The sequence below is a fragment of the Macadamia integrifolia genome, unplaced genomic scaffold, assembly GCF_013358625.1.
Source record: "Macadamia integrifolia cultivar HAES 741 unplaced genomic scaffold, SCU_Mint_v3 scaffold449, whole genome shotgun sequence".
In the NCBI taxonomy this organism is placed as follows: domain Eukaryota; kingdom Viridiplantae; phylum Streptophyta; class Magnoliopsida; order Proteales; family Proteaceae; genus Macadamia; species Macadamia integrifolia.
Window position 1 is genome coordinate 194,836 of NW_024870452.1, and position 11,876 is coordinate 206,711.

Sequence of the window (11,876 nt, forward strand, 5' to 3'; positions counted from 1 at the left end):
TTTGTTCATGGTGCTAGTATTTTTTTTTTTTTCCTTGGGGTTGAGTGGGGTTGGGTTTAAGGGTTAAGTTCAAGAATTTTAAACACAGAACCGTTGGTGTCTACTGATTTTAATCAATATTCGATTGGAATGAGATGAGACGCTGAAAATGAAAGTGTTCGCAACGCATACCGAAAGGGTACCAATTAAGCCAACCATTAATGACTAGTTCGAACATTAGGAGCTCTGGAGTGCGGTACGAGAATGACTCTCGTACGGTGTTTGATTTACACTTGGACTCCACCTAGAATAAAAACCAATTAAAAGAAAAGAGAGATTAAGTGGAGTCCAAATATAAATCAAACACCATATGATAATCATTATTGTACGAGGAGTTGATCACGCTCAGAGCTTTGAGCTTGGCAATAATAGCCCAAGGTGGAGAGACCGAAGGCTGGTTTTCAATCAGCAAGATCCATTCTTTCGTAGTCTTGTTTGATATGAGGAAAGGTCCCAAAAAAACCTAGAATCAGCCCCTCAGATTTGAAAATCCAACTATCCTATCCTAGAATTAATCGCTCCAGGACATCAAGAATCAGAAACGATCACAGCCTATTCTAACCTAAAAGACCGATTTGACTAATCCAATGTCAATTTTTTAAGGGAAAACTACATGATTACCCACTTTTGGGTTTCCCTTAACCAAATTACCCAAACTAAGTTTGAGTTTACAAAATTACCCACTTTTGAGTTTGGGTTTACCAAACTACCCGAAACAGTTTCCAACCCTCACTTTAATATGTTTTTTGACATTTTTACCCCTGCCTCCACCTTACTTCAAACAACACCTCCTACCCTTGCTTCCTCGCTTTAGCCCTGGTGGATTGGGATATTCCGACGGGGCTGCAAGACAAGGAAGCAACAGAGAGCAACAGAGAGCCCCAAATCACTAAGATCTCCGGTGGAGTGTTATGCATGCACATAGGTTGGGGTCTGGCCTTCCACTTGACTAGCAGTGACTGAGTCCACCGGCTTGAGTGGGAAGCCAGTGATGGGTCATCACTACTCCCCAATCGAAAACCATGGAAGAGCCTAGGGGTCAAAATCAACGCAGAAGGAATAAAGGGCTGCTGGTCGGATTTCAACAGTGTGAAGAAGAAGAAGAAGAAGAAGAAGAAAAAGAAGAAGAAGAATGAGAAAGTTGCAGGCGGTGGTTGTTGTTTAGTAGTTGCAGCAGCAGGGAAAGAAAAAGAAGAGAAAGGGATCGGCCAAGGAGGAAGAATGGAAAGGGCGGCTGAGTTTCATGGTGCAGCGTTGCTGGCCGCCGTGGCTTTTGGGGTTCGATCTTCCACTCAACCAGTAGTGACTGAGTCCACCGACCTTAGTGGGAAGCCAGTGATGGGTCATCCCAGCTCCCCGATCGAAAACCATGGAAGAGCCTCGGGGTCAAAATCAAAGCGGAAGGAATAAAGGGGTGTTGGTCGGATTTCAGCAGTGTAAAGAAGAAGAAGAAGAAGAATGAGAAAGTTGCAGGCGGTGGCTGCTGTTTAGTAGTTGCAACAGCAGGGACAGAAAAGGAAGAGAATGGGTTCGGCCAAGGAGGAAGAATGGAGGGGGCAGCTGAGTTTCATGGTGCAGCATTGCTAGCCGCCGTGGCTTTCCTTTTTCTTCGTGAGGACGACACCGCTGGGGTGGAGCCGTGGAGGTAGTGAATGACCGGATGAAGAGGAAAGGGCATAAATGTCAAAAATGAAACTTGGGTGATAGTGGAGTACTATTTTGGGTATTTTTGTAATACCTAAACTCAATTTAAGTAGTTATGTTAAGGGTAATTTTGTAAGTCAAAACCCAATTTTGAGTAATCCAGTAATTTTCCCATTTTTAAAACAGTGTGTAAAGTTACTCCCATATAAATTTGATATTCATCTGAACACCCCTATTATTTTTTTTTTCGGTGGTACCGCCACAGTTGCTCATGTCCCCTATCACCTTCAAACTCCAGATTGCGTACCATGACAATCTAGGTAGGAATAAAAAACGAGGAAACGAGCACCAGCAGTCGGCACAGCGAATGGCTCGTTCTCCTTCTTCTTCTTCTTCCTCCTCCTCCTCCTCCTCCTCTTCTACTTCTACCTCAGATTCTTCATCATACGCAGGTGCACCACCTTCACCCTCCGATTCATCCTCCAAACCAGTCTTAGGCCTCAGATTCTTCCTCAGCGGCTTCTCTCTGTCCTCTCCATCTCCTTCCTCATCATGACTCGCTTCCCTCCTCCGCATCGCCTCCTCTGGATCGCTCTCATAATCAACTTCTTCCTCACCTTCGACCGCCATCTACTCTTCAATTAACCTAAACCAGAAATCTCAAATCCAATCCAACAGAACAACACCCCCAAAAATACAAATTCTATACAAAAAAAAACTCACAACTTCTTAACAATTTCACTAAAAAGAAACTCTACATTTCTTGATTCAGAACGAATGGAAGCCAACCTGGAAACATTGAAAACCAAATTTAAAGACATAAATTTTAATCTCTATATTTTGCATATAAATGCACATGAAGCAGATAGACGATGCTTCCACAGCAATTTCATCATATAAAATCGCTAATTGTAGTGGCCAGATGGTTAAATTAGCCAATCCATAGACCCTTGTATGAACAATCTCTATAGACAAGCAATACAGGGGAGTGGTCCATCAAGGCCACCGACGGAGAAACGGCTGAAACCCTCGGTCCGTTCGGCCAAGGCCCTCAAGCTGCAATCGACGTTGGCGTAGGAAAGAGAAGCCATTGAAATTAACGTTGAACTCTGACTATGAGGCGGAGGCTGAGCTCAGTTCTAAAGTCTTCCAGGCCCTGCTGCTGAACCCATTACTGGTAAGTTCTCAAAATCAGAGGTTGAAGACGACAGGGTTAGACTTCCTTCTTTTGTTTTAGTCGAAGTGCATATCCGTAAGTTTACCTATAAATAAGGGCATTTTGAGTATTAAATGTTAATGATATTAGGTGATGTCATCGATTAACAGTCTCATTTAAGACACTAACAGATTGAACTTACTTGTAAGAATTTTCTAAAATTCAAGAGAAGGGGCATAATTCCTTCTAACTTTTGGATCTACGTGTAAATTCAACAAATTACAGGGGAAGGAAACGTAATTTTCCCATCACCAATGTTTATCATTTTGATAAATAAGGTTATTTCGGTGTTTGGATATGTGAGGAATCCCTTGGTCATCTGACTATTAAATTTAGAACCATGGCTGGGGATCTCCACTCACTCTTAAGGCCCTTCTAACCATCCAATGCGTGCTGAAGCAGCTAGAGGGATGGAGAGGATCCGGACGCTCCAATCACTCCCATCCCCTTTTTATTAATGCTACCATGTTGCTGTTTTAGTGGGTCCCAAATTCAGTGGATATGTTTGCATTGGCACCATTATATATATATATATTCATAGTCGAATTTTCATTCGATTTGGAACGGCCAAATGATTGAGACGTAGATTTAGGGATTAAGATCGAATCGGTCATCGAGTCAGGAACGACAGGGTCTCCCAGTTGACTCAGAAATTCCACTCCCAGACTTAGATGTTATCGACCTGGATAAACCGTGTATAGATCGAATCGGCCATTGAATCATACTGGAATCCATAGGTCTCCCCGTTGACTCAGCGACCCACTCCAAGACTCGGGTGTTAGAAACCTGGATAACCCGCTTGTCTAGATCAATCTTTACGAAGTCATCTGAGTATCAGCTAGGGGGTGCAAGTTTGGCCCGCCAAGGTATCATTTTCAACTCTCAGTTATGTGTACACTGTTGGGTCTTCTCCGCCTCCAGTCCTCTCGTCCTTGGCGTCGTCGATCACAACGCCTAAACCTTTGATCTATCTCTCTCTTTACAACCACTGTAAGTACTATTTCAAACTCCCTCTCCTCTCTGGTTATGCCTGCCAGCAACTGCTCTCTCTCTCTCTCTCTCTCTATGGGGTTCTGGCCCAACCCAGCCCCGGCTCTGGCCCCATCGCAGGCTTTAGGGTCTGGCTAGGCTGGGCCTGGGCTAAGATATTCCAGCCCGACCTCCACTGAACCGCTCCTGGACTGAGGTAAATCCACCCAGTTGCACCATAGTATCGGCCATGTTAACTCAGGATCAAACCCGATCAACAGTAGGTGATCGGATTCATCTGTCTGAGTAGTAGAAGTCTAGATCTATGTGGGAATGTTACCTGATAAACTTGCTAGGCGATTGAAACATTGACTGGGTATTTGTAAGGATCAGCTTATCTGTCAAAATGATCCTATTGCTACTTCTTCTTCCCTCTCAGGTTTTATTAAAAATCTCCAGAGCTTGAAAATCTAATACCTCTTGTCGTGGCAGGGGAGTTATCATTAGTGACCCATATACATTCTTTTGTAGCAGCCAAGTGCAAGGCATGTAGGAGCTTTTTAGCCTTTCAATGGAAGCTGATGCCATCAGAGATGGCCTATTATCGGCTCAGAGCCTCTTCTCCCTACAACAGATTTGTCGTTTTATTGATTTCTTGAGTTGAGAGTTAAGTCTCTTGTTTGAAGGTGTCAGCTACCCCATCTGATTGGGCATCTGTCCTGTTAGTTGATTATAATAAGAATAGTGAGGCCCATATCCTTGCTAAAGGGGCATCTTTGTGTGAAATGTCTATTAAGATTTGGTGGGTTCATCCAACCTTGTTAAACCCCTGACCTAGAGATCCTCTCTAGGTGTGCTCACCTAGACAAAATTTCGGCCAAATGGTAGTTGCATACATAATTAAATCTGATTTATACTCAGTATATTTAAACAGCAAGATTTAATGTCTTTAATGTATCTTTTCATTTCCTTTTTATTTGGAAAGGGGGGGGGGGGGAATGTTCGGGTTTGCAACCTTGACAAGTCTTTTCACACCATCCATGTATCTAAATGAGGAGAGTTTATCTTTCAAAAGACCAAGTTTGGGAGAACTAGCAGAATTGGAAGGGCACATAAAGCTAAACAAGGCCAAGATTGACCACCAGTATTCCCCTCAATGCACAGCACATCAGTATAACTTCATTAATGGAGACACCAGTATGTTTCAGCCAGAAACATCAAAAACCAGCAGAACATTCCCTACCACATCTTATTAAGAACATCTTCTCTACCAAAAAGCCGACCAGAGAGAAAATCATCTAAATGTAGATGGAAGAAGAAGCTATGGGTGTATCATTTAAGGGCAGAAGTTTCCCACAAAACCAGAGTGGGAAACCACACAAATGAGAGGATAGACATTCGTACAATAGGAGACCCACATTCCCCTGCTCATTATGCAAGAGGGGGTGGGAAGGAATCCCTGCTCCCCCGTCGTGGGGATCTTTTCCCATCACTTAACCACCTACATTCATAAACATGGTACAAGCATAAAATCTTAGATATAATGGTACAAAAAAACACTAGATTTTTCTCTTTTTTTCGGGGGAGGGGATATATTTACAAGGGCCCCAACCCAAGTCCCTCACTTAATACACCAGAATAATGAACCAGTCCTTCATGACTTGGTATTTCAACCACAGCAGAAAAGAAATATCACCTCAGAGAATGTAGGTGAAGATTTGACTTTGTGGGATCTTATACTGGTCAGGAGACTCAGGACTGATCCCCATCCAGATAACTGGGATCTGAAATCCTTGAAACCAAATATTCAGTCCAAAATAAGCTAATAGCCCAAAGAATAATTAATGACATGAATCAATGATACTGATGACATATAGAAAGAGTTTTAACAGAAAAACACAGCAACTGAAAAAGGTCGAAGGAGCCCTTTTTGTGTGGTTTTAGAAGATGATCAGCAATCACCTTCCAATCTGCGACTTCTACAATCACCACAAGGAAGAAATGATATGAAGTAAAATACCTCACAGAGCCATTAACTGGGAGGCGGAAACAAATACAATCAAGCAGACCTCAGCTTCGGGAGAGAGAACTTCCTCCCACCTCCTAAACCTACAGCAGCTCAAATTTACATGGCCAGAACTTGGCATGGTATATGTCAAAGACTTTTAACCATGAGGTATCAGTATAGTGCAGATTCTATAGTACATACAGAATGCTACCCGAGTACACCCATTAAGCCCAAGTGAAAAACATATGGGCAGAGAATGCATTAATGGTAGTAACCATATCGACTAGGTGTAATTATCATACAGTTAATGGATCGAAAATCATGCTGCGGGTGAACTTACCATCAGGATTTGCTCTTGAACTTCCTCTGAGCTTTCAAGTCCACCACCACAATGGTGATGTTATCCTTGCTTCCCTTCTGAAGGGCAAGCTTCGACAGGCACTCTGCTGCTGCTTGTGCAGCAGGGTCAACTCCGTCACCCCTTTCTACAGGAGGTGTCACACCATTCTTTTTGTGCCAAAGGAGGATGCGTCTTCTAGCCACTTCACAAACTTCCTCATTTGTCATAACATCCCATAATCCATCACTGGCTAGAATAAGGCATTCATCTTCCTTCACTCGAGGAACAAACTTAACCTCTGGTTCCGGAATGATCCATGGCTTCAAATATCTATCACCTGTATTCCAGAGGCAGAATGAAATGGTCAAGCCAAGCACATTAACATCTAGAACTCAACTCAACCACATACTGGAAATATAGAATGTCAGTACTGGATAGGAAACACTCCTCTTCATTCATGAACAATGAAAAAATGTGGCAAAAATTATCCCTCTTTTTACATGTCCTCAGCACAAAGATTATACATTCCATCAGTGTTTAATTTACTCCCACACCTCCCCCTCCCCACCAACCAAAGTGGGGGTCGGGAACCTCCAGACATGCCATATTTATCATGGTTTAAAAAATTGGATTGGAATTGCCCAATTCAAATCAGAATCAACCAACTTTGAATCGGATTATGCCCAATTCTCAAGACCTTATTTTTGATCGGCCATGAATGCACACAGATTTCGCTTTTTGGCCATTTTCTCCTTTTAGTCACACTAAAAATGCAGAACATCAATGGAACTCATCTCTTGTAGCTATACCTACGAGATTTCAAATAAAAAACTCCAAAAACCAATGATCTGTGGAAATCTATGCCTTTTCTTACCGATTCCATTTTTATAGGGTTTTGGCCAATTCCTGACTGATTCTGATCCGAATCAGGATCAATAGAGGCCGATCCCAAAGCCACTTCTGAGTTTTTAAACCTTGATGATTATTAAAAACAAGGTCCACATACCAACTGTTTTTCTTCAAAAAATAAGATAGACACCAATAGTTGATTAAATTTTACAAATGAGAAAGGAAAACAGAGACGTCAGGGAGAGAAACAGAAGTTCATTATCCAGAGACAGTAACATATTCTTTCTAATGCAAATTTAATGTATTGCATACGAGTTCCAGCTTAAAAGTGTGTAGGATAATGGCCCAAGTAATCAAGAAGTCCCAAAATTGTCATATTAGAGCAAACTATGCCAAGTTTCAAATATGACACTATATTCATGTGGGAGCATGATATGTCATTGACCACATCTAAGAGACAATTCAGAATCTAGTGATCCAAGAATTTTTCTTACAATAACCAACATGATACTATTACATAAGTAGGTGTCTAGATAATATCAACTCATTCACATTACTGTAGATTTAAGGCATCAAGCAAACATCATAAATGGCAGAAGTTCATCCACCGATTGAGTTGCAGCTACAAATAAAAGACACAGAGGACAAAACTGCTTGCAAGGTCAAGAACAACAACTCTTTCAGAGGAACTAGGACATTGGTGAATCCACATTTCAGTAACTGGACACAACTTGGCCTGGACCAGACCAGTTGCTGCCGCATTGAGACCAGACCATAAAATAATTCGGGCAAGTTACATCTTCTCACCCACACCTCAAAGAAAAGAATTCAAATAAACTTTAAACCATGTTCTTCAAGTAATTTTGACAAAGAACTGCAATTCATATCTTCAACAGAATCTCTTATAAACCAGATAATAATTAGGTTGCAAAAACACTAAACATAATAGTTACTGAGAAGAGAAGGCCAATTGCAAGGACTGTTGATTTTTTTAGGTACATAACACCCCCCCCCCAAGAAAAAAAAAAAAAAAAAAAACAAAAAACAAATAGAAGGGGTATATATTGCATTCACAGGCTCCATGGGATGAATAAAAAAAAATCATCAAGTTACAGATAGTTAACCACTCCCCCAGCCCCCTGAGCTGAGTTGAATTTTACACTCTCAAAAACTTCATGACATAATAACAAACCAGCAGGTTATAGATGAACTGATTTAAAGCTTGTGATTAATGTACGTACCAATGGACCTAGACATTGCCAGAACACCAAACACACGGTATCCATTCCACTGTATGACTTTGCCCCCAGCTGATTCGATTCTTGCAAATTCGTCTTCTCTATTCGGCTAGGAAAAAAAATGGAGATCAATTTGTTAATGACATAATTTCCATTAGACCTCATATGACACTGAAGGACTATAAATGCAACCCTTACTTTATGATCCACAGACAATGCCACAGCCTCTTTTCCACGACAAAGGACTGCTCTTGAATCCCCACAGTTTGCAACAATGATGTGGGACGAACATATTACAGCAACCACAGCAGTAGAACCGACAGTTTCTGGGGCAACAGGCTCAGTACTAGCCTCAGTGGAATCATCCTGGCCTTCAACACCACCCTTACTAACCCTTCCCCCAACTTCATCATCAACTTTCTGAAAGCAATTACTGAAAGCTCTTTCCCATTGCATTTGCCAATTATTCCTAATATTGGCATCAACCAAGCCTTCTTTCACCGTTGCTATTTCCTCAATCAAAGCCGAATGAATCCGATCACGACAATAGTTAGCAACCTGAGCAACAAAACAAATCCACTAGGATAAAACCATTACATGTATGATTCAACAAATATGTATAAACAAAGGGCAAACAAATAACCTGCAATCCTCCATGGCCATCATAGACTCCAAAGAAATGAGCTGTCGTGTGACATAAACTTTGGCTCATGCCATCCAATACATGATCACCAACTAGCATTGAAATGGGAATCTTCAGAAACCGAGGTATAGCAGCAACAGCATCTTCCATCTCTGGTCTCCTGCCACAGATAGAAGTGAATCCCCAAAGAGGTACGCAATCCAATTCAAAAATACTACGGGTTCCTGATCCACCGATTCTCCTCTCTTGAGGCATCTGAAGAACCACTGATCCTGCTTTCGTGTCAGATCCATCTCCAACCTGTGCTTCTAGGGCTGTTGGTACAGCAAGAATATCACCAACAGGCACCTGGTCAACATTTGGCTCCCCCAAATCATTAGCTTGCATGATAATTTGAACAGGGGCGACGTCCATAGGCCTTGGTGTGCTTAACTCAGTTGCAGTCTCAAACACTAGAAGTTCTTCTCCTCTGATGCAACTACTATCACTACCTAGAGAGAGAGAACAAGAACAATCTACTACCAGGTCACCCCCCAAAGACAACGAATCATCTTCCTCACTTTCCTGAATTACTACATCACTTGAGACCCGACTGGTTTCACGTTCGGTGGTCATCTCTACCGAAGGAACTTCACCTTCCTTTTTTTCGCCTTTGGGCGTTGACATAGTTACAGAACCACCGTCACTTCCTGTACTGTTGCCAAGGCAACCTTCAGCTGTCGCAGAAACAGACTCAGTATGTACCTTTGTTGCAGGATCAGACAACATGCTTGCCGTGTCAGTTATCAACTTGAGTCGAGTGATTTCCATGTGGGTTGCTATCGCCGAGCTATCACAAATCGAATTACCTAATCTAAATGGCACTGCAACCGCCGGAGACATCTCCTCCATCAATTCCCCTATCTGAGTAATAGTCGTAGCAGTAACCTTTAAATCCCTCCAAAATCACATAACCTATCATTTTTCAACTAATTCAGCTCCTTCCACACTATGGAATGATCTCAGAACGAGGCTTTCAAGTTTCAACAGATTGACATCCATACCTAAGAAACTAAATGACCCGTCAAATGTCTGAAGGAATTGAAACAGGAAACAAAAATAGTAACACCCCCCAGAAGCAAATTAAAAGGAACCCAGCAACAGTTAAAGGATGATCTATGGAATATAACAACGGAAATAGGAGCTCAGATCTGGCTACGAACAATGGATCATGGAAATTTCTGAGTCAGGATAGATTTCTCAAGAACCTTCTCCATTAATCCCTATCGACCACGAAACAACAAACCCAATCACCCTAACACCAACCCCAAGATAAAAAGGAATTGGTTGACAATATTCAGATGAAACTAAAATCAGCTACTTATCTTCAAGCACAATAAAGAGAATGCAAAAGGGTCATGAGAAAGAACCTAGGAAAGGCGAGCTCCCAAGAATCACAGGGGAACCCTAAAAAAGATGAATCACTTTACACATATCACCTGGGTTCCCTGGATCTGAGGCAACCCATTTCAGCCACTTGAAAAATTAATCACAAACACACAAAAAATCTCTTTCTCTCTTCTCTTTCCCCTCTCTCTATCAATGAAATCACTTCCAATTAATAAACAAAGGAAAGAAAAAGGAACAATTCAACCACCTGCTCTACCTTCCTCTAGTCCTCTCAGTATCTTTTCTTGGATTTTTCTCTTTCTCTTGCAAAACTAAGAACTGAAAAAACAAATTAGAAGTATGAGAATCAATAAACAGATATGAGCTGCTTACCATTAGAAAAAGCTGCACATATGATCGCTCAAAATCTTTTTCCAATTTCTTTTTCTTTCTGAGCATGGAGAGAGGCTTGGAAGAAGATCAATCAGGTGTTAGAGAAAGATAGTAAAAGAGAAAAAGGAGGCAAGAAAGAGGAGACACAGATAGACAGGTGTCCCATAGAGAAAGGCATATTAAAAGCTTTTCCACCTATCCCGTCCCATTCTCTTCCCCTTCTCTCTTTCTCTCACTTCATCCAAGTCCAACATACAATGCTCCATAAGAAGAAAAATCTTCTTACCAAAAAAAAAAAATCTTTTTCATTTACTCATGTCCCCCTCAAAAAAAAATTTATTACATAAATACCCTCCACCATTTTTGTACTAAATATTTTATTTTATTTTTTGAGAATTTTAGTACTAAATTGATATACATAACAGATTTTTTTTTTTTTAAAAGATACCAAGGTTGAATGATAACCATTTAACTTTCATAAAGTAATGAAGAATACTAATACCACTTGTGAGTGACCCTAAGGAGGTAAAAAAAATCGAACTCAGAATTACCCCTTGGGGTTAAACACATAACAATTAATCTTTTGGTAATGAAGGTCATGATCATAGGTCAATCTCCTTTGTCCATGTTCTTGTTTTTTGTTTTTTTTTTTTCTCCTATTTAAATTAACTTTATGCAAGGGATTATACTTAAATTTTTTTATATATATTTTCTGACCAAAGAATTCAATTTAATTGACAAAAAATTCAAAGAGAATCTAAAAAAAAATGCATGGAAATAACCATCTTCCTTTATCTTTTGTTAAAAAATAAATAAATAAATAATCAATTACCATCTCCTTCTAATTAAACTCAAAATGTTTGATGAGTAACATGTACTATGTCATTTTCATGGCAGTAAGTAAAATAATATAAGCAACCCTTTTGTTGACCAGCCCTTAAAGGAAATAAAGGTATCTTCAAGTCTGGAAAGCCCACATATGCATGTAATATATATTTACGTTTTTCAAGAAAGGGAAGTTTTCCATGACATTTCCTTGTAAATAGAGCTTCTCTTGTGTGGTCCAAACCTTTGGAGCCGCATGGAGGTTTTCTATTGGTTACCCTAATTGTTGGATGGGGAAATCCCACCCAGGATCAGTCATGTGTTGGGCATAAGGCTTCAGTTCC

At 40.7% G+C, this 11,876-nt stretch overlaps 1 protein-coding gene across 9 annotated transcripts; it reads right to left on the minus strand.

Annotated features, from left to right (window-relative positions):
- Positions 1-2,389: 2,389 nt before the first annotated feature.
- On the minus strand, positions 2,390-10,930 carry LOC122068655 (probable protein phosphatase 2C 6). 9 transcript variants are annotated; one of them, XR_006137222.1, is made up of 6 exons: positions 8,947-10,930; positions 8,502-8,861; positions 8,307-8,412; positions 6,217-6,553; positions 5,565-5,652; positions 5,016-5,369 (listed from the first exon to the last, which is right to left on the minus strand). XR_006137222.1 is itself a non-coding variant. In XM_042632525.1 (5 exons), exons 1-4 carry the CDS (start codon positions 9,835-9,837, stop codon positions 6,219-6,221), a joined length of 1,692 nt encoding a protein of 563 aa, XP_042488459.1. In that variant the 5' UTR covers positions 9,838-10,930; the 3' UTR covers positions 2,390-2,945; positions 6,217-6,218. The 9 variants fall into 9 exon arrangements, 7 of the variants coding, with proteins under 7 accessions (XP_042488459.1, XP_042488453.1, XP_042488458.1 ...); XR_006137221.1 differs by having other exon boundaries at positions 5,565-5,660; XM_042632525.1 differs by lacking the exons at positions 5,016-5,369; positions 5,565-5,652 and adding an exon at positions 2,390-2,945.
- Between the last annotated feature and the right edge of the window lie 946 nt (positions 10,931-11,876).

Excerpts from the sequence above, each read along its gene's own strand:
- LOC122068655 (XM_042632525.1), bottom strand. The coding sequence starts at position 9,837 with ATGGAGGAGATGTCTCCGGCGGTTGCAGTGCCATTTAGATTAGGTAAT. Across the intron at positions 8,413-8,501 it reads CATTGTCTGTGGATCATAAA|CCGAATAGAGAAGACGAATT; the intron begins GTAAGGGTTGCA and ends TTTTTTTCCTAG. Across the intron at positions 6,554-8,306 it reads GGCAATGTCTAGGTCCATTG|GTGATAGATATTTGAAGCCA; the intron begins GTACGTACATTA and ends TCTGGAATACAG.